Source organism: Desmodus rotundus, chromosome 4, assembly GCF_022682495.2.
Source record: "Desmodus rotundus isolate HL8 chromosome 4, HLdesRot8A.1, whole genome shotgun sequence".
Classification (NCBI taxonomy): domain Eukaryota; kingdom Metazoa; phylum Chordata; class Mammalia; order Chiroptera; family Phyllostomidae; genus Desmodus; species Desmodus rotundus.
The window spans coordinates 24,275,550-24,296,863 of NC_071390.1; the positions used below are offsets into that span (position 1 = coordinate 24,275,550).

The 21,314-nt window shown below is 54.3% G+C and overlaps 1 protein-coding gene across 1 annotated transcript in view; it reads left to right on the forward strand.

The window, feature by feature from the left end:
- The window catches only part of CRTAC1 (cartilage acidic protein 1), a 132,575-nt gene that overhangs the window by 108,092 nt on the left and 3,169 nt on the right, over positions 1 to 21,314 (forward strand). Inside the window, exons 7-13 of the mRNA XM_024563199.4 lie at positions 1,816 to 1,961; positions 4,549 to 4,685; positions 8,200 to 8,282; positions 9,064 to 9,164; positions 9,555 to 9,723; positions 19,241 to 19,386; positions 20,998 to 21,040. Of these exons, the coding sequence (XP_024418967.1) occupies positions 1,816 to 1,961; positions 4,549 to 4,685; positions 8,200 to 8,282; positions 9,064 to 9,164; positions 9,555 to 9,723; positions 19,241 to 19,386; positions 20,998 to 21,040 (825 nt within the window). The remainder of the gene's footprint in view (positions 1 to 1,815; positions 1,962 to 4,548; positions 4,686 to 8,199; positions 8,283 to 9,063; positions 9,165 to 9,554; positions 9,724 to 19,240; positions 19,387 to 20,997; positions 21,041 to 21,314) is intronic.

Below are 21,314 nucleotides of genomic sequence, written 5' to 3' on the forward strand. Positions count from 1 at the left end.
GAGTGGGAGAAGGTATCAGGCGGGAGGAGAGAGGAAAGGTGCGAGGCCCGTAATTGAAAGTCAGAACCATTGCAGGGGCTTAACAAGACATGTCAAGAGGGCATTCATCACCCAAACAGACGCTGCCGTGAAATGCAGTCTGGTGCCGATTATTCCCGTGAAAGCGAACCTGCTCCTTGTCAAGGCGCCTCGTAGGTAGGAGAGAAATGGGCCAGCACAAAAGGCCACTGGCGTCAGGGCTGGGGGGTTTTGTGGAGAATTAATGGGTTGCTAATCCTAGAGGCTGGAAGCCACCCCCATTTCTTTGCAAACCTTCTTTCTCAAGCCTGGGTCTCCCTGCCTCTCCTCTCCCATCTCCCACCACCATCCTTTAGATCCTTTCCTCCCCCAGGAGGATGCTCAGCCTCCAAGGTTCTTGGGGTGGGGGGTGCATCCCTGCCTTCCCATCCTCAGGGTCTCTGTGTTTGCAGCTACCAAGAGCTCCCTGTGCCCCAGGGCCTGTGATCCCCACTCCCCATTATATTGTCCTTCACCTGCCATCTCTGAGGGTCTCGTGAGCAGTGGCAGTTTGTCCTCCGAAAGAGTCCGTTTGGACTTTGAGCCACACCCACCCCTGTCAGCTCTGTGCTTGGGCCGAGGGTCTGGACTGGGTGGCCGGGCGGCCAGGCCATACCTTTGGGCAAAGCCACCCTTCACCCTCCCTCAGCATCAGCTCAGTCCACTGGCCACTAGCAGATTCAGGGACAGCATGAGCAGGTGACTTTGGACACACGGGCTCTCCTTCCTAGATTGCACAAGACACGCTCTTGGTGTCTGTCATGGTGCAGTATTTCCTCTGCTGTCACCAACGCCCCCAGTTGCCTTCTGGTAAATTATTTATGTCTCTTTATTTATTCAGTAAGTATTTACTGAAAACAACTAAGTCACCACAGGCACTGAGATAGATGCCATGTGAACACAGGGAATAAGAAGGCAGTCTCTGACCTCAAGGAACCTGAGGTCTAGAAGGAAAAGCGGCCCTAAGCAACTAAACCCCAAGGGAACATAATTATGCATACAATCTGCACAATGAATGAAAAGAATGGAGGGGCGCTGTCAGGGTGAATTCCAGGGTGGGTAGGAGGGGCTGTTTTCATGGGAGTGGTCAGGAAGGCTTCCCTGAGGAGGTGACGTGGTGGCTAATAGAATTAAAACAAGGAGCCGGGGAACCAAGAGCCAGAGAAAGAGCATTCCAGGAGAGACGGGCTTGAGCAAAGACCCAGAAGCCAGAAAGAGCTTGGTTCATTTGTGGAATGAGAGAAACATGGGGAGCCAGTGCTGATGAGTAAGAGGGAGAGAGGGACCAGATAAAAACCAGGTACAGTGGACGGGGACCCTGTCCTACCCGGGCAGCAATTTGGACTTGACCCCAGAGTATCGGGGAGCCACTGAGGGATTTAAGCAAAAGTTTGCTCGTCAAATTAATGTGTCCCAGCGACAGTGTGGGGGTGGCTAGGGAGCGCTTCAGTCCTCTAGAACTTTCACTAGTCTCCCTGCTCCCCGTGCTACCCCCAAACTGGGTAAAAATAATGTGCTTACTGGGCAAACGGTGCTTGAAGAGGAGTTTCTAGCTCCTTTTGCAGCTAGATGGCTGTCCCACCTCCCAGCCCTGTGGGAAAATTCTGAGACTGCAGCTGTGTCTCCCCCCCTGCTCCCAGGAGGGCAGGCACAGCAGGGGGTCACCCTCTCTTATTGCTCTTCGTGGGACCCCAGCCAGGTGAGTGTTTCTGGAGCCAGCAAAGGCACTGCCTTGAGGGCCCCTGCCTTCCCCCCCAGGTGTGGACGACCCCCACCAGCATGGGCGAGGTGTCGCCCTGGCAGACTTCAACCGTGACGGCAAAGTGGACATTGTCTACGGCAACTGGAACGGCCCCCACCGCCTCTACCTCCAGATGAGCGTCCACGGGAAGGTCCGCTTTCGGGTAAGAAGGGGCCTCTGCCTCCCACTCCCCTCCTTCCCCCCACCAGGCACTGTGAGTGGCCCTGGCAGGTCCTGGGCACCTCCCCCAGGCTGAGAAGGAGCTGTGGCTCTGCGGAGCCTGAGGGCAGGGGTGGGGAGGCACAAAGAAGGCCTTATAACATCGTGGGGCAAGGAGGGACTCCAGCCTGGGCTACTATGACATCTCTAGTAGCAAGAGAAGAGAGAGCCAGTGGCAGAGGAGGGCCAGCAGCCCCCGAAGGTAGGCAGAGCAAGGGAGGTTCTGTGAGGGGCACGTCATTCTCTGGATGGCAGCGTTTTCCCCGATGGCTCTTGGAAAACCTGATCTGAGCCCCAGCCTGAGCTTTGCAAATTGAGGATCCAGCCAAGGGTACAGTGGGGCGTCGGGGTGTGGGCGAATTGAGGCCACAGAGATCCAACAGCTACCCCCTAAGGACAATGGCAGAGGGGGACAAACCCCTCTCTATGCCCCCGATTTGAGTTGTCAATAGACTGTGATGCCAAGAATTCTTCAAAGGGACTGCTTGGTGACAGTAATGGAGGTGCCACCGCCTGATGAGCCCGAGTTTGGTGCTTTTTCACAAAGGGCCATGGAGCACAATGGCTGCTTGGAGCTGATCTCGGGGAGTCAGGCTTGTTCTGGAGGTACCTGGGTCTTGCCAAAAACCCTTAAGGGACTGAGAAAGTTCCAGCATTTGCCTGAGGTTTGATGGTCCTGGGGAAGTCGCCAGGAACCTTGTACCTGGGTGACTACCCGCAGCTCCCCACCCTGTAGGCAGCCACCTCGGGGTGCTCAGGCCCAGCTGCTCGCTCCCTGCAGGGGCTGGAGAGACAGGCGCTCTGGGTGGGGAGGAGCTGTGCCCTGAACTCGGGGCCTCTGATCCTGGGATCATGGAGGATTTTCATCCTTTATTCAGCTTTTTGTTCTAACTCAGGTTCTCCACCAGCAACAGTTCTACCCCCACTCGGAGACACTGGACAATGTCTTCTTCTTGGTTGACACAGATGGGATAGAGGGTGCTACCGGCATCCAGCGCGCAGAGGCCAGGGGTGCTGCCAAACATCCCACTATGCGCAGGACAGCCCCACAGCAGAGAATGATCCAGCCCCGCTGCCATGTGCCAAGGCTGAGGAGCCCCGCTAACCTTCCCGATGGCTCCTCCCCAGAGCTCGCAGGGGCAATAGTAATAATAGTAATAGACGCCCCATTTATCAAGTGCCTTCCGTGTGCCAGGAACTGCGCTAAGCGCTTTACATACATTATCTTGGAAGCCCAGGCGTCCAGTGGGGCAACCCCATGGGGACTGTGCAGGTTTCCGTTTTTATAGGATCAATAGCTTAATAACGAGTTAGAGATCCTGAGGCCTTTGTTCCCCGGCTCTTAAGGCCCTGCTCAGCCCTCCCCAGCCAGCTGGCTGGTCTCTTCATCAGCTTCATTTCTGCGCTGATGGGGACAACCTCCCTCCTTGGCTTCCCCAAGACAGGCAGCTTGCCCGCTGTCCCAGGGCGGCTCATTCCTGCAGCCAATGGACAGGGCCTGTAGTACGAGGCCCAGGGGCAAGGCCAGGTCAAGGAGCAGAGGGACACTCCCCAAAACACCACTGTGCCCTTCCCAGCCCCCTCCACATGGGCCCTGGGACTCAGACAGGCTCCCAGGGTCTACAGGTCCCCCTGCACCGCTCTCCCTCTATTCCAAGGCAAGTCCCGCACCCGTGACCCTTTGCCAGGTCCACATTTTGGGGTCCTCCCTGAGCCCTGGACAAGCACCTCCGCAACCTCCCAAAGCAAGCTTTTTAAAAAATAATCAAAAGACTCTGAATAAACAGTATAAGGTAACAGAGGCAAAAACACAGCCAGAGGTGGTCTCTGCCACCTTCCATGAGGCAGAGAGCAGGGGCAAGGCCAGGACAGACTGCCAATGATCTATCTTGTGCCCACTCTGTGCCAAGCATTTTACATGCAGTCCTCACAACCTGGGCCGCTGTTACTATGCCCACGTTACTGATAAGGAAAGTGAGATCCGAGAGGTTCAGTAACTTGCCTGAGATCACACAGCTCCTCAGTAGAGAAGTCTGGACTCCAATGAACAGCCCTTTCCTGTATCCACCCAGCTACTCAGCTTCTCTCACTAAGGAGGAAGGGCGTGTACTAGGAAGGGCGTAGTGTCTGGAATCGGAAGTCCTGGCTATGGCCCTGCTCATTAGCTGTGACTCCGGCAACTCCCCTCTCTCTCCAGGACTCAGTTACCTCACCTGTAAAACGGGAAAGCTAATGTCTGTGCTTCCTCAAGTGATGGGTGGGAGAGCCACACGTGACCCCGAGCAGGAACAGCCACGTGTTTCCCTGGTGTGGATTGGGAGTGTTCTTCTTACCGCCTCGTACTACAAGCAGCCCGAGGCTTCTGTAGCCCCCCAGGTCCCTCACCTCAGAGGTGAGAGAGGAGGAGTTAGGTCGGGCTATCTCGGGCTATCTCGTCTTGACTGCGCACGCACACAGCGGGGATCGGCATCTCACCCACTCCCGCTCTCCCAAGTACCTGCCTGCTGACCTGCAGTCCTCTCTCCTCCCAGGACATCGCCTCACCCAAGTTCTCCATGCCCTCCCCTGTCCGCACAGTCATCGCCGCCGACTTCGACAACGACCAGGAGCTAGAGATCTTCTTCAACAACTTCGCCCACCGCAGCTCCTCAGCCAACCGCCTCTTCCGGTAGACGCTCCAGCTTGCCTCATGCCCACCCACCCTTGACAGCTGGGGTCAGGGAGGAAGGTGTAGAATCAGAAGGGGAGTTCCCAGGGCTGAGGGGGAAGAAGGCACCCTGATGAAGGAGCAGAGAGGACCTAAGAACAGAGATTGAGCAAGAGGCTGCGGGCATGGGGGGTGAATTCTGGGTAGGATGTGGGCCTCCTGGTGTTGTAGGGGCAGGTAATGGGCAGAGGGGATGTGGCCCAAGGTGTCCCCAAAAGCCAAGCTCCACAGGATGGAAATCCCACTACTACACAAAGCCGTTACAGAGTCAATCTGTTAGGTGCACCTGGGTCCAGCGAACACAGGCGGGCTGACTGACTGCAGGGCCTCGCAGAGCCTTTAAATGACCATAAGTATTTTTACCTCCCAAAAGGAGGAGGGAACATTCCAAATAGATTTGACCACAGGACATTTTTTTCAAGGATTTTTATCTTGGGCCTGGTGCTCTGCACCCTTGGGAAATGCTAGATGACACCATTAGTGGTAGACAAGTACAGGCGAGTAACAGAGTGGGAAAAACCCACAGCACTTGTCTAAGAGGGGTCCCGAGACCATTGGCATCAGAATCACCCAGAGCGCTTCCTTAAAGTAGAATCCCAGGGCCCACCTTTCTCTCCTGAATCAGAATCTCAGGAGGTGGGGCTCGGGAAGCTATTTTCAACAAGTGCATTAGGCATCAGGCACAAAGTCTGAGAACCACTGTTGGGGAACAGCTCTCAGAACCCGCGTGGCCTGCGCTGGCCCTGCTCCTGGTGTGAAACATGCTGAGGGGCTCGGGGCCAGGTGGGGAGAAGAGGGTGGGCCACAGGGCTCAGACTCAGAAATGGGCCAGATCACCTGCTAGGCTCCCCCAGGTCCCCACCCCCTCCTCCAGGAGGGCCCCAACTATTAATAAAAGGGGAGAGCTGGGACTAAGCATGTTTAAAATATAATTATTAACAAAGCATCAATCCTGACTGGATGTAATCACCCCCTGAAGGCACCAGATTTACTAATTAGGTGCCTTGCAAAAAGCTTATTCACAACTTCCAGATTAATTGTGGAAGATCAATTGCTCGTTAACAGAGACACTGCCTTCCTTCTCTGGCTAATAAAGTGTCACTTGCCAGGGTCCCTAATCACCAAGGAGTCTAGTGCTCTCATCTCTGTGGCCCAAGAAGCAAGGCACCTCCCCTGTCCACCTGCCTGCCTGGCCCCTGTGAAACCTCCCATCTTCCTCCAGGCCACCCCAACGGCTGTCAGGCACAGGGCTGGTCTGAGCGTCACCACGCAGTTGTCCCCTGAGTTAGTGTGTTTGCTTCTACGCAGCCACAGTGGAAGCCACTTCCCAGGTGCGTGACTGTACCCCAAGTCCCTGTGGCAGATGGCTGGGTCTTGAGCGTGCAACTGAGGCCCCCACACAGCCGGCAGCTCTGGAAGTTCAGCACCCACCTATTCCCATCCCTGAATGGAACATGGTGGGCTCCTTGTAGGAGGCACCGTGCTTGAGTCTGCAAGTCCTACAGCAGCACCTAGGGTGACCAGAGACTGCATTGCCCAAACTGGAAGCTTAATGAGAGTGTAAGGGGGCCCGATGGATAATGGCAGGACAACAGGCATCCACTGGGACACGCATGGTCCCACGTGTCCATCTAAACACCTCCGATCTGTTCTCATCTCTCTACCTCCACTCTCTCTGTAGTGGATTCCTGTGCCCACCTCCAGTCATCTCCCTGTGTCTAGTCCCACAGAGCAAGCAGTTGAAAATACAAACCTGGCCACATCCCTCTTCCACTTGAAACCTTTTTCAAGCCTTCTCTTTGACACATCCCACAGCTACCAGTTTTGTCCCTAGCCTCCACGCTCCCCACTTCCCCAGCTTCTTTCAGTTCTAGGCTTTGCCAGGCCTGGACCCTCATGGTGCCCACACCCTCTGCCTTGCTGCTCCCTCTTCATCTGGATGAGCTTGCCCAGCTCTGCCCACCCCTGCCGGCCTTCAGCACTCTGCATCAGATTCCCTGTCGTCAGGGATCCTGAGCTTCTTTCTTCCTGATGCACACCATAGCCACGGACTCCCACGCAGCGCCCGGCGCACAAGTTGCTGCAGAACTTGCTCAGTGAATACGTACATGCAGTGGAATCGCTGGGCTTTATCCTTAGGGACCCTCAACTGCCTTGTCACCTGAACCAAGAGGTGTCTCTGCCCATCTGTGACAGAGTCTGCAGGACCCGAGTGGTCAAAAGGACAGGGTATTGGCAGGCTGAGGCATACACACCTCCAGCAGGTGTGCACACAGCCAAGTACAACCAGGCACACTGCCCACTGCCCAGACCATACATGTGGGTGTGCTCAGCACAGACGCCCCGTGTGGACAGAGGACATCTCTCAGGGCATCTGCTCAACCCTGTAGACACCCTGCAGTTCCGCCAACAGTCTCTGCCATCCAGCCCCCATAGGCTCCAGCTCAATGGACCTCAGTCCCCTCCTGAAAGCACCGGCCATATCACAGCCCTCTGGCGACGCTGTGATTTGGATGGACAACAGTGACCCACAATGTGTGTGTTACTGTTGGGGGGGGATACAGGTGCCCCCTGGCCCTCTGTCTGCTCCCAGCATTGCTCCACACATTGAGGGCAGAGCCCCCAAGGCTGGGACAATCTAACAAGTGAGAAAAATTAGACAGGGAAGGCTCACGGCCATCGGAAGCAGTCAGCTTAGTGTAGAGAAAGCAGGGCTTTCACAGTGGACTTTGCTGGAGCAAATATCACTGTGATTCAGAGTTCAAAACAGACAGAACCCCTGCAACCCAAAGGGACCCCTTCCCTCCCTTTGCCTTTGGAATTCACACATGCATCCCACAGACATGTGCTTGGAGCTCCCCAAAAGCCAGGCGCTATGTTAGATGCTGTGGAGATGCAAAGATGAATAATACATAGCCCCAGCCTGCAAAGAGCTCGCAGCCTAACTGGGGAGATAAGACGCATTTATACAGAGCTTTTACACAGGCAGAATGTGATAAAGGCCAGGCAAGTGATAAAGACAGAGCAGGAAGGCATTGCCTCTAGCAGGATGACCAGGGAGAACTTGGGGGAGGTGGCATTTGAGTGGGGTTTGAACCCTGGGTACCACCCAGAACTTGGAAACCCAGGGCCACCTGAAGGAAAGTGAAGGGCATTTGAAGGTAGCTGTGTCCTTGTCCCTTCTCCATCCATCAACTAGCTTTACCCAGACTGTCTATAATTCATCCATTAGAAAAGGAAAAATCAATATTTACCAACGTAAATTAAAACCCAAGAAGAGAACAGGCAGGGTGCAGACAGGGTTTGTGAACAGAGTGGCTTGCAGGCAGGCAGGTTGCCGCCCATGCGCAGTGGGACCCGGGGACGCTCAAGGGACAGAGCATGGAGTAAGCCACTAGATCCCTAGGTCCAGGGGCACCCTGGGGCCTCCCCGGCTGGTTACTCCTCCATGAATGGCCTGTCTCTTCTCCAACAGCGTCATCCGCAGGGAACATGGCGACCCCCTCATTGAGGAGCTCAACCCTGGAGATGCCTTGGAGCCTGAGGGCCGGGGCACAGGTGAGGCACCTAAGGGCTTGCCTGCCCTCTCCCGTCTCAGCATTGCCCATACCCTGGGAAGACAGGTGAGGGCAGCCCGTTCCACCACAAGGCGCCGCTGGTCCCTCCCCCTCAGGGATAAGTCCCTCGGGCAGGAGAGTGGAGAATGGGGAGTTCCTGAGAGTGCCAGACAGGAAGCTGAGTTTGGGATGGGTGGTCCAGTCTCCCAGTCCCAGGGCAGCTGGGGGTGGGGCTGGAGCCAAGCATCTGTGGACAGTAGCTTCTCTGGCAATGCCTTGATGGTTGGGGATAGAAAGGAGAGGTTGGGTGTCCTGAAGTCTAACCCCTCCCCTCTTGGCACTCAGCCTGGTGTCAAAGAAAGAGCACTGGATTATGAGTCCCAAGACTTAGTCCTGCCATTGCCTCGCTGGTGGTTTTGGAAAAGTTACTTCATCTGGGTCTTGTTCTCCATGTCCATTAAACGGGGACAATTACACCTGCCCTCCTCACCTGCAAATATAAAAGGCGTGTATAATACAAAGACCAGAATGAAGTCCTCATAGTCTGAATAATTAGTGCCCGCCATGCAGACATCCCGGGAAGGAAAGGGAACCCCTGTTCTGTAAATTCCTATCATGGGATGGCTGTTAGAAAGGGGAGGAGCCAGGGTCCCAGCCTCGGTCTCCCACCCCAGCACCTCCCCCACTCTGGGATGTGGACTGTGGACTGTGGTACTGGGCGGGAGGCCCCACCCCCGTGGGTCTCCCGGCCAACAGCCAGAACACAGTGTGCATTTTTGCAGGGGGTGTGGTGACAGACTTCGATGGAGATGGGATGCTGGACCTCATCTTGTCCCATGGAGAATCCATGGCTCAGCCGCTGTCTGTCTTCCGGGGGAATCAGGTGTGCGGGGAGCTCAGGAACCACGGAGCCCAGCGCGGTGTGGTCCCCTGGGTCTGGGGTGGATGGGGGCAGAGGAGCTCGGGTTTGGCCTGACAAATGGACATCCAGAGCCTGCAGGAAGCAAAAAAATCCCCAGCAGCACGGTATACCTCCCAGAGGGCCTCCCAGGAGAACCCCTCTGCCTTCCTTTGCCTTCCACGGGCACTTCTCCAGAAACCATTCTTTCTGAGTCTATTGGCTTCCCTCCTCTTTCCCAGCGTTCCTCCTCCTCTCCCTTTCCTCCGCTGCTTTTCTTCTCTTCCTTTTCCTCCCTCTCTCCCTCTCCTGCCCTGGGTCCCCGCTCCTCTACCTGTCCCACTGATGCCCGGTCCGCCTTCTCCCCCCCTGCAGGGCTTCAGCAACAACTGGCTCCGAGTGGTGCCACGGACCCGGTTTGGGGCCTTTGCCAGGGGGGCGAAGGTCGTGCTCTACACCAAGAAGAGCGGGGCCCACCTGAGGATCATCGACGGGGGCTCAGGCTACCTGTGTGAGATGGAGCCCGTGGCACACTTTGGCTTGGGTGAGTCGGGGCCAGGGGAGAGGTGGGCAGTGAGCTGTTGACAGGAGGTGGGCCCTGAATCTGCATCTGGCATCATGCTGAGGGACGCAGGACTCACAGCTCAAGCATCTTCCAGGTACCACGTAACTGCAACAGCCGTGGCAGACGCCGGCTGTTGGAGGCGACCCTGCTCTAAGGTAAACCTGAACTCAGGAAGGAGGTTTTTATGTGCCCCGCCCCTTACAGGGGTCCCCACCTTGGTGCCTCTGTCAAATTACTCACCTCGGGGTCAAAGTATTGAAGTCTGCACCTGTCCAAGCTGTGGCCTTGTCACACAGCGACCTGCACCAAACTCATCCAACCCGGCTGCCACCCTGGCCTCTTGAGAGTTGGCTCTGTGATTAAAGTGTCTCACCAAACCCCTGGTGACAATAGGCAAGGAAGTAAAGAAACTAGACCCCTCTGACATTGCTCATGAGAATGTAAAATGGTACAGCTATTCTGGAAAATTCTTTGGCAGTTCTTTTAAAATCCTAAACATACAACTACTACCAGACCCAGCAATTGCCCTCCTGGGCCTTCATCCCAGATGAATGATAACTTATGTCCGCAAAAAATCTGTACATGATGGTTCATGGTGGCTTCCTCTGTGACAACCCGAACTGGAAACGACCCAGATGCCCTTCCACAGGTTAGCGATCCGACCCACTGGGGTCTAGCCACACCACGCACTATCACTCAGCAAGAGAGAGGAATGAACTACTGAGCACACAACCTGGATAGCTCTCGAGGGCATAATGGTGTGTGGGGGGCAAGGCCAATCTCAAAACGTCGCATACTGTTGGTTCCATTTATACAGCATTCTCGAGATGACAAAACTGTAGGGATGGGACATAGATCAGGGGCTGCTGGGGTAGAAATGGTGAAAAGGAGAGGGGACAGCCCGGAGGAGGTCCTGGTGGTGACAGAGCGGCTCTGTATTTGACTGTGGTTGCGGCTGCACGAATCTGCATGTGTGATGACAGAGCCACCCACACAGCTTGTGCCAACATCCATCTTCTGCCCTTGACCTTGTGCTGTAATGTAGCCACTGAGGGGAACCTGACGAAAGGTACACGGGAGCTCTCGGTACTGTCTTTACAACTTCCTGTGACTCTACAATTATTGCAAAATGAACCATTTTTAAAGAAATGTATAGCCCTGGCTGGTGTGACTCAGTGGATTGAGCACCAGCCTGTTAACCAAAGGGTCGCCGGTTCAATTCCCAGTCAGGGCACATGCTTGGGTTGTGGGCTGGGTCCACAGCTGGGGGCATGCAAGAGGCAACCGATTGGTGTATCTCTCACACACTGATGTTTCTCTCCTTCTATTTCTCCCTCCCTTCCATTCTCTCTAAAAGTAAATAAAATCTTTTTTAAATATATTTTTTTAAAAAGAAAGCATTTGAATTGAATACACGTAGGTTCAAAATCAGACACCCTCCCTCACCTCCTGAGGTGATACAGAGGTCACATAAGAAGATAGGCAATGCACTCTCAAATTAATAAACATCTGTGTATACGAGTATGTTAATGTTATTCATATAGCTGTGCACATGGAAAAACTGAAAGAAAACGCAAAAGGTGCGCACAGGCATTTTCCGAGTGGCTGGGTCGATGTGTAACTCTTGCTCGTTGTAGGCACAGGGGGACTTTACTCTTACTACTCACGGCACTCTCGGGACCACCCTGTGAGGTGGGCATTATTTCCCTCCATTTACAAATGGGAAAACTGAGGATCAAACAATTAAGAACTCCGCTCAACCGAGACCACATAGTAAGTAAATGGCAGAGATGGGATTCACACACAGACCGGCCTGAGAATGGGATTTTTATTTTCTTCCACATGGTTTCTTATGTGTTTTACAACTTTTATAGGAAACACATAACTTTTATGCAATCTGAAAAAGAAGCATAAATATTTAGGGCACCCCAAGGCCCGGTTATAGGAGCACGTTCTTGGGCTATTTCGCCCTGGATGGTTCAGCCTGGGATCGGCGCTTTGATCACCTCTAAGGCAGCCATTTGCTGTGCTGGCCCCGAAAGTACGAGATGACTTTAAATACGTTCCTCTCTGGCAGAATGGCAGTAGCCAACGTGAATGGAGCACTTAGTGTGTGCCGGGCGCTGGGCTAAGGGCTTTACGTGAAATACCTCATTCATTTCTCACCATAACGTGATAAGTCATTAACCCCATTTCTTAGCCTCAGGAAACTGAGGCTAAGGTTAAGCAACCTGCCGCGATCACACCTTGAGAAAGTAGGAAGGGCTGGATTTGGGCCCCAACTCTTGAGACACTGCGGTGTAAGATCTTGGCCGCTGTGACTTGACTGCTTGACCTTCTGCAGCTGCTCTGTGTGGAGCCAGCCTAGGTCCTCCTGCTTTGCCTCCTTCTGCTTGGACATCCACGTCCCCTCAGTTACCAGGTGACCCAAGTGGAATTGCCCAGGCACCAAGTCTACTGCCATATCATAGGTGACATGTATGAACCTATATATCACAGGTTCATTCAGGGATCAGGCTGGACATCAACCCTCACCCCATTGTACAGATAAGGGAATTGAGACTCACATAGAAAATCAGTGGAGAGGCCAGGACTAGGGCTGGTTCTCCTTCCCCACATCCCACAGACTAACCTCTGCTATTTTAAGTCATGTATCATGGGTGTCACTGGGTTTCTTCCCTGGCCAGGATTTGCCCTTCCAAGGGAACAGACCTGCTCTTCTACTGGGCAGCCTCAGCCAGGTCACCTGGTGGGACCACGGGGCCCAAGAGCCTCTGTGACTCTTCATGACTGCCTGCTTCCCATGCTCAGGATTACAGATGATGCATCGCTGGGAGCCCCTCCTGACTGCCAAACCTTGCATTTTGCAAGCCATGGGATTTGTTCTGGGTCTGAACTCTGGCTCAAACTGCTCCATGAGTCCCCCTGCACACTCCTCTCTGTTGCCGGGATCTACTCCCAGAGAGGCACTGAAGAAAGGCTGCTCTTGGAGACTGGCTCTTTGGGAAGGAAGGCAGTGAGACTCCCCGAGGCAGCTCAGCAGGCAGGGGGGCCAGTAGCCCGGGACACAGCAAGGGCCAGGCAGGCTCCATCCCTGCAGCTCTAAGACTCCAACATTCAGGAGGGCCTTCTTCACAGACCCAGCATAACACAGGCCCACCTGATTCATGGGGCAGAAAGGAAGGAGCTGGAGGGAAAGGGTGGATGAAAGGAAGGATTGAACCCTGGCTGGTGTAGCTCAGTGGATTGAGCACAGGCCTGCGAACCAAAGCATCATCGGTTCGATTCCCAGTCAGGGCACGTGCATGGGTTACAGGCCAGGTCCCCAGTATGGGGTGCACTAGAGGCAACCACACATTGACGTTCCTCTCCCCCTCTTTCTCCTTCCCTTCCCCTCTCTCTAAAAATAAATAAATAAAATCTTAAAAAAAAAAAAGAAAGGAAGGATTGAGGAGAAAGAACAGGGTGGAGATGGACTGAAACAGGGCCTGGGGGAGACCAAGAGACACAGAGAAACGTGAAAAAAGATGAGACAAAGAGGAAGTGCTCCCTGCCCTCCAGCCTCACAGCCCAAAGAAAGAGGCGGATAGACACAGGAACTCTGGGGCAAGGCAGATTTGGATGTGCCGTCACCCCGGCCCAGCGGCTGTGAGAGGACCAGGGAAGGACACATTAGTTTTGCTCTGGGAAGCTTTCCCAAGAAAGTGGACCTAGAACTAGCTCTGAAAGGTTGGTAGGAGTTTGGAAAGCAGGAATGGGGGCTGCGGAGAGCATTCCAGGGGCTGCACTGGCTTGAGCAAAGGCCCAGAGATAAGGGTGCCCAGTGCACCCACAGAACGGGAATGGTCTGGTGGGAGCGGAGCCTGGAGGGGAGGCCTGGACCAAACTGCCGGGGGCCCCCAGAGCTGGGCCGAGAGGGCAGGTGGAACAGAGAGGTCTGGATAGCTGGGAAGGCCCAAGCCAGGCTTTGCTGGGCAAGGGCGGGGCTTAGAAGGAGCCCAGAGGCCACCAGCAGGGGTACCAGGTGTTTGTCCTCTTTGTCTGACTTAGGTCACTCAGTGTAATACCCTCTAGATCCATCCACGTTGTTGCAAATGGCAAGATTTCATTTTTTTATTGTTGAATATCATCCCATTGTATTTATATACGACATCTTCTTTACCCGCTCATCTGTCGATGGACATCTAGTTTGCTTCTATCTCTCGGCCATTGGAAATAATGCACCGTGAACATGGGAGGGGGAGGGGCATAGACAGGGTCTGGCACAAATAACGCCCCTTTTTTTTATTACAAAATCTTTTATTACAAAATCATAAGTATGTAATTCTGTAACATAAAACTATCACACTCAAGCACACCATATAGCATTTTAGCTGAAATGTTCAAATTAAAACTATAAATTATTTCACCCATAGTATTACCCTACCAACCACACCCACACGGGTGTTACTTCTGCCAGGCCCTGATTCTTTTGAATTGTATTGTCTTCTTTGTCAAGTACCCAGAAGTGGAACTTCTGGATCGTATGGCAGCTCTATTTTTAATTTTTTTGCTGCACAGTATTTCATCGTGTGGCAGCATTCCTAACTTATCTAGCAGGTCCCCTATTGATGGGCAGTTCGATGGTTTCCAGTCCTGAGCAGCTGGTCTCGTGGTGTTTGGGGTGAGAAGGGGCGTGTCCAAAATGTGAATGCAAGACACTGTTGCCATAAAGGTCTGGCTGACTGAGAATAGATGTGGGCGGAAGCCATGCTGGAAGACAGGGGTCCCTACAGGGGGAGCACTGCAGGAAGCTCCCCTGCCAGCACTCACAACGCTCCTGCTCACCCTGACTTGACCCTGCTTCCTTCCTCCCTCCATGAATCACCCCTGCCTCCTCCTGACTTTGCAGGCCTGGAGTGCTGAGAGTGTGGCCATGTCTGTGCCTGCGCACAGGAGCCTCTCAGCAGACAGCCTCCCGGGCGCTTCCTCCCCCTGCCACCCCGTCACATCCCTCGGCCCACCTCTGCACTGGCAGTTGGAGGGCTCAGCACCCCAGACCCTCATGTGTTCTCCCGAATCTGGAGGGTCCAGGCCATGTGGATCACACCATAAAACTTCAGGGATATTTCATTCTCTGGTGCGGGGGGTGGGGGGTCCTCAGGGGGCCCACTGTGTTGTGCAGAGAGCTCTTAGCTTCATCCTGCAGAACTGTCCCTTCTGGAGACATCAGCCCCCACCCCAGCCGCCCCTGCTCAGGAGAGCCCCTGGCCTGTCTCTCCTCCCCTCTCCACCCCTGCCCTGGCCTTTCCCTGCTCCTCCTGGGGCAGGTGGCCCGCTAGGCTCATAAATAAGCCTTTCCACTCACAGCCCTTGTTGAGCACCCCCTCTGCCCCCTGGTTGCTCTGAACACACTCCCAAGCTCCTGCACACCCACTCCTGCGTGTCCCACACCCTGGCTAGCAGAGGGCTGAGGCAGCTGGACAAAAGCCAGAAAATGAAAACAAGTGCCAGTAATCTACTGGCCCCATTAGGGGCTCCCCCACTCGGCCAGCCCACCACAGGCATTGAGGGTGCCCCCCACCCACACACACCACCTTCCTTTCAGCTAGTTGTTTTCGAGTGACTCAGAGCTGCCTCCATGCCGGCTGGTGCTCATTTAGGGAAGGAAAATTCAGTGGCCCACATGAAAATTGCTTTATTAAAGTGCAAAAATATTCCACCAACTGTATTCCCACCATCTGTTTTGCTTGTAATTCTTCTGAAAAGCACAACTCTCTGTGCCTGCTTGGCCTTTGTTCTTTAAAAACTTCCAGAGAGCCGTGGCTGGTTAATGGAGGCTCCCCTGCTTGCAAACCCACAGGCCTGGCGGACAGGCCACCCCGTGCAGTGTCTGGGAGCCCGGGGGCCTCTGGCTGGGATTCAGCAGGAAGGCCTGATTGAAGCTGATTGAAGACGCGAGATGTCTGGGGCAGAGAGAACAGCCGGGCCTGGGGACCAGAGCCTGGGTTCCAGTCCTGGCTCAGGCACCTGTGAGTCCCTTCACCTCACCAAGCCTCAGTGTCTACACCTGCAGAGTGGGGCTGAAACACCCCCCTCGCAGAGTAATCGGGAAGGTTCAGGTTGGCCACACACACTAAGGTTCCAAGTCCCTCCCAGTCTCCTCTCCCACCCACCCACTTAATACACATTCTCACACTCTGCTTCCCCACTTTGAACTTCTCCCTGCTGGTCAAACACACGGGCCCTATCACACCTCATGCCTGTGCCCATGCTGCACCCTCCGCCTGGCATGCTCCTTCCTTCCTTTCTCTGCCTCCAAACTCTTACACTTCTGCAACACCCGACCTACATGACTTCTAACAGCGCCTCTCTCACCAAGTGGTACCGATGCTATGGCTGCACTTCCCAGCTTATTACCGCATAACCGCTGTGTTCATGGCCCACCCAGGACTCAGCTCCTCCGGATGGGGCCAGGGCCTGTCTCCTTCCTGCTGAACCCCAGGCCCCTGCAGGATGCTCGGCCGTGGTGGGTCAGGGGTGGGCTGGCCGGTAGAACAGTAGAACAGGGTGTAGCAGGTAGCAGGTCTCAGCTCCCTCGGCTCTCAAATGGAAATGATGAAGCTAGTACCTTCCTCGTGGCGTGGCCTTGAGGGCCCAGCACACTACCGCGGAGCCTCACCTGGAACAGTTTGGGGTACATGCTCTCTTGTATTAGTGCGCACAGTGAAAGCCCTTGGGGCTCTGCAGGGTGTCTCCATGTCTGAGAGGTGCTGGGGACAGAGATGCTGGCAGTGACAGCAGGCAGGGCTCACGTTCCAGGGAAGAAAGACTGTTCTTCCAGGAAGTGCTAGAGCTCTGGGTCACTCCCCCAACTTACAGATGGAAACACTGAGGCCCCAGGAGAGAATCCAAGTCGGCAAAATAAGCAGCAGCAGCAGCAGAGCAAGTCCTACTGAGCTGTGCTCTCCCAGCTTACTCATCTCAGAGCCCTGGCCCCTCCCGGGCCTGGAGGAAGGGAGCGAGCGAGCAGGCCTCAGAACTGTGCTGCGAATACAGGATATAAATTTGTGATTGTCTATGAATATTCGGCGACTCTTTTGAGTTATTTGTGGCACTTCAGTCAGTCTGGAAAATGTATTCATGTAGCTGTTCTGTTGGCTTAGGTGAGAAACAGTTGCTTCTCTTTGTCTCCTTTTTTAGTGGAAAAATGCTTACTTTTTACATATGCCGCTCAATTTGGACGCTGCACACCCTACAAATGCCAGGTCTGTTGAACTTCAAGAAACTACTTCAAAACAGAAAAAAGTCTGCAGCTGACACCCCAAGCCCATTTCTACCCCCTTCCCCCAAAGCAATTATTAGAGAATGAGGGAATGGGGAAATAAAGGGGCTATGAGAAATGTTTTCTGGCTGAATAAAGCCAACCACAGAACCAGGAAGGCCTGCCTAGAAGGGAAGAGAAGCTGCACCGTGTGTGGGAGTCTCAGCTCCCCCGAGGGCTTCTCCCTGGTCCTGCTGCCCACCTGCCCACAGAGGAGGGGCCTCTCACCTCCAACACTTCCAAGGTGTGGCAGCTGGTCGCTGCCCTCATTAACCCCAAGCACAGCAGCAGGGAGGCTGGTATGTTCCAAGGAGTCTGGGACTCTGGAGAAAGAAGCAGCTGGGTCCTCCCCTGCCACGCTGTCTCAGCCCCTCCCCCAGAGCCACCTCTGCTTGGGAGCCTGCACAGGGATTTCTCTGCCCAGTCTGGACGTGGTGTCCACGCCTTTTCTAAAACATGGGAACCCTATTTATACGTGAAGATGTTTCACAAACTACCCTCCATCCCCACAGTACCTATCACTATAAAACCCATAGACGGACAAGAAGGACCAAAAGCCACTATAAATTCAACAGAGCTTTTCGGTTTCACGTGTCTTCTAACAGTATCTATATACGTTAAGGGGAAAGTAGCACATCCACGTGGGTGACACATTATTTACTCAGCCCACGAATGGTGCTTGGGGGAGTGTTTTGGGGTGTGTGGACCCCTGAGCACCCACCCACATCTGGTCAGCTCGGGCAGGTGATAAGAAGGGGCTGCTCCCTCTCTCCCTCGCTGCTGAGCACTGCCCTCTTCCCCAGGTAGCTGACTAGGAGAATGGCCTCTCTCCGCAGGTGAGGCTCAGCTCCCTCTCCTCTCCACCCCAATCCATCACCATTAGCCTGACCTCGCCACGGTGACAGGCCTGGTGCCTGAAGCAGGGAGCTGGGGTCGGTTTTGACACTGCCTAAACATCTGACAAATCTCTCCAGCTTGCTTTCTGCCAGTGATGCACTGCATTGCTCCATGGATGTGTGCGACGGATTCACTGGGAATACTCCCTGAGCCTCTGCGCCAGCTTTTGTCAACATCTCGGCTTCTTAGAGCGGCCTTTCTCCTGTGCCCCCCACCCTCTGGGTCTTTATCCTCGGCTTTTATTTAGAGCTCCGCTCAAATGTCCTCTCCCCCAAGAGCCTATCCCCAACCACCCTGACCAGAAAAGGCCCCCAGCCAACCCTCTTTACTCCATTTCCCTATTTTTGTTTTCTTCTTAGAGCTCGTCAGTATCTGACGTTACCTGTCTGTTCACCTGTTTGCCTGTCTATTCCCACTAGAGTGGAAGCTCCCTGGACACAGGGACACTCCCAGTGGCAAAAAAGAGCTTGGCCCCCAGCAGGCTATAAATATCAACAAAAACATAAACATAAATATGTCAGCTGCAAGTCGGCTGCAGAGCTGGGATTTGTCCCGAGGGCACCCAGATGTCCCCCTCCCACCGAGCTCTTTCCAACTGCAGGTAAGCGGTACAGCCAAAATTTGAACCCAGCACAACGCAGTCAGCCTCCTTCCCCCGCTCTCCCTGAAAACAGCCTCATGCAGACTGGCCTATGCAGGGGTGTCTAACCTTTTGGCATCTCTGGGCCACACTGGAAGAAGAAGAGTTGTCTTGGGCCACACATTAAATACACAAACACTAACGAAAACTGATGAGCAAAAAAAAAGGTTTTAAGTAAATTGACGATTTTGTGCTGGGTCACATTCATAGCCCTCCTGGGCTGCACGCAGCCCACGGGCCACAGGTAGGACAGCCCGCTGGGCGTAAATTCTAGAGTGGCACTCTCGATGTGGTGGCCACTAGCCTTGTTTGGCTATCTGTTTATAAATGTAACGTAATTAAAACGAAATAGAATTTAAAATTCAGTTCCTTATTACACTCGTCCCACCCCGAGTGCTCAGCAGCCACTGTGGCTGGTGGCTGTCGAACCGCGCCGCGCAGAGGACAGAGCGCCACCGCAGAACGTTCTGCTGGACGCTGTTGTTCTGAAGGGGCGGAGCCTCGTCTGCCCTGTTCACTGCTCCCCCAGCACTTAGAGTGCTCGATTAATATTCTTTATTAAGTGAATGAATAAATGAATGTGCGATACCCTTTCTGAGAACGCCCCCTCCCACTCTCCTCCGCTGCTGATGCTTTCCTCTCCGTCTGTCTGACAGGGAAGGATGAAGCCAGCAGCGTGGAGGTGACGTGGCCAGATGGCAAGATGGCGAGCCGGAACGTGGCCAGCGGGGAGATGAACTCGGTGCTACAGATCCCCTACCCCCGGGATGAGGACAGACGTCAGGACCCAGCCCCGCTGGAGGTGAGAAGGGCATCTGAGCCTCAGAGCCCATCCACAAACCCGTAGGCTGAAGCCGGATTCCCAGGCATTTGCAGACTCTGCCTCTAGAAGGATGGAAGTCTTATCAAAGGGCAGGCTTCACAGTGATCCCACCATTTGTAGATTGCACGGTAATACCACGCACACATCTCTTCTGCTCCTCGCAGAATTCCCAGGGTATTGGCAGGACTTTTGTACCCATCCTACAGATGAGGAAAACTGAGGCCAAGAGCAGGAACCCCCAAGGCTGCACAGCCAGTTGTGAGCAGAGTTAAGAATTGACCCCAGGTCTCCTGTCTCCCTCCCAGCTCTGTCCAAGTCTCCGACAAGCCTCCTGTGGCTTCTGAGGGCAGGATAAGGGCCTCTGGGGGCTCTTGGAGGAAGAGCTCTACCTTCCAGCTCTGAGTTGGTCGTAAATAACAGGAACTCACTTAAGTTCGCATAGAAGAGAGGACTTACGACCTATAAGGAGACTTCTAGGAGAGCTCATAAAACCCCAGGGAAAGATAAGGATGAGCAGAAACTGGCTGCTCAGTGGCCTCAGTGTCAGGAGCTCAAGGACCTTTGTCATTAGTGTGCTGTCTTCGGGGTGAGGAGGTCATTACCCTTCCCCAGTAATCCCCTCCAGCCCCCAACCCTCATTGCTCGGTACCAAGTTGACGTTTTCCGTCTTGTATAAAGTGTTGTTGTTGTTGTTTAAGATTTTATTTACTTATTTTTAGAGAGAGGGGAAGGGAGGGAAAAAGAGAGGGAGAGAAACATCAATGTGTGGCTGCCTTTTGCCTGCCCCCTGCTGGGGACCTGGCCCGCAACCCAGGCGTGTGTCCTGACTGGGAATGGAACCAGCAACCCTTTGGTTTGCAGGCCAGCACTCAATCCACTGAGCCACACCAGCCAGGGCTAAAGTGTTGTTTTGAGTCCCCCAACCCGCCACCAGGCTGCTGTCCCTGAGACCCTCATATAGACGTAGCAAAGCCCCCACAACCTGGCACGACCAGGTTTCCAAATTTGTCTCAGCCTCAATTAGTTCAGATTCTGGCCGCAATGCCTTTGCCTCCCTCCTCCCGCTGGGATGCGTGCTGCCGGGCCAGTGGGCCCTGCCCGGGGAGGTGTGGGAGAGCCTGGCTTTCAGACACCGAGCGCAGTGAGTGGGGAAGGGTCTCAGAGAAGAGGGTGGGGGAGTGAGCACACACCTGAGAAAGCTTCTCCCCACCTCACTACACTTCACCCCAATGGAGACTCAGCCTCAGACTCAAGGCAAGGCCATGGGAGGGCCAGTCTCAGGGGGCTGTTACAGCTCAGACTAAAGGGTGCTATGTGAGGGGAATGAGCAGGAGTTCGGACTGAATCTGTTCTTGGCCTCCCCCCCCCCCTCCGCTCCCCGCCAGTGTCCTATTCTCATTGCAACAGAAAAGATCCTGGCAGGGAGGGGCTCCCCCCAGGCCCAGAGCTAAAAGCATTTCTCATTCTGGGGTCAGGGTGGCAACGGCTCTGTGGCCATGACTCCGGGGGCGGGGGGAGGGGGGTGTGTGCACCTGAGATGGGTGGGATCTTCTCAACTCACTAGTGTCTCTGCTTCTGCCCACCTTGCAGTGCGGCCAAGGATTCTCCCAGCAGGAAAATGGCCATTGCATGGGTGAGTTGCCTGCAGGCACTGGGGGATGGGGCAGAGGCCAGCCTCTCCTTGGGAACGCTCAGCCTGATCCCTGGCAAGGTTCAGGTTGCAGACAAGGTGTGGAAAGGTGGGGAGGGGAGGGTGTTGTTTGTCCCTGGAGCTCCAGATGCCAAGACAACTGCCATGTGACTCACTAAGGTGGGAGTGATGTTAGCGACCAGCTGGCTGAATCACCAGTTTTGGGAATTGGCAGTGCTTTCCTGCCATGAATACAGAGAGAATGAGAATGGCCGTG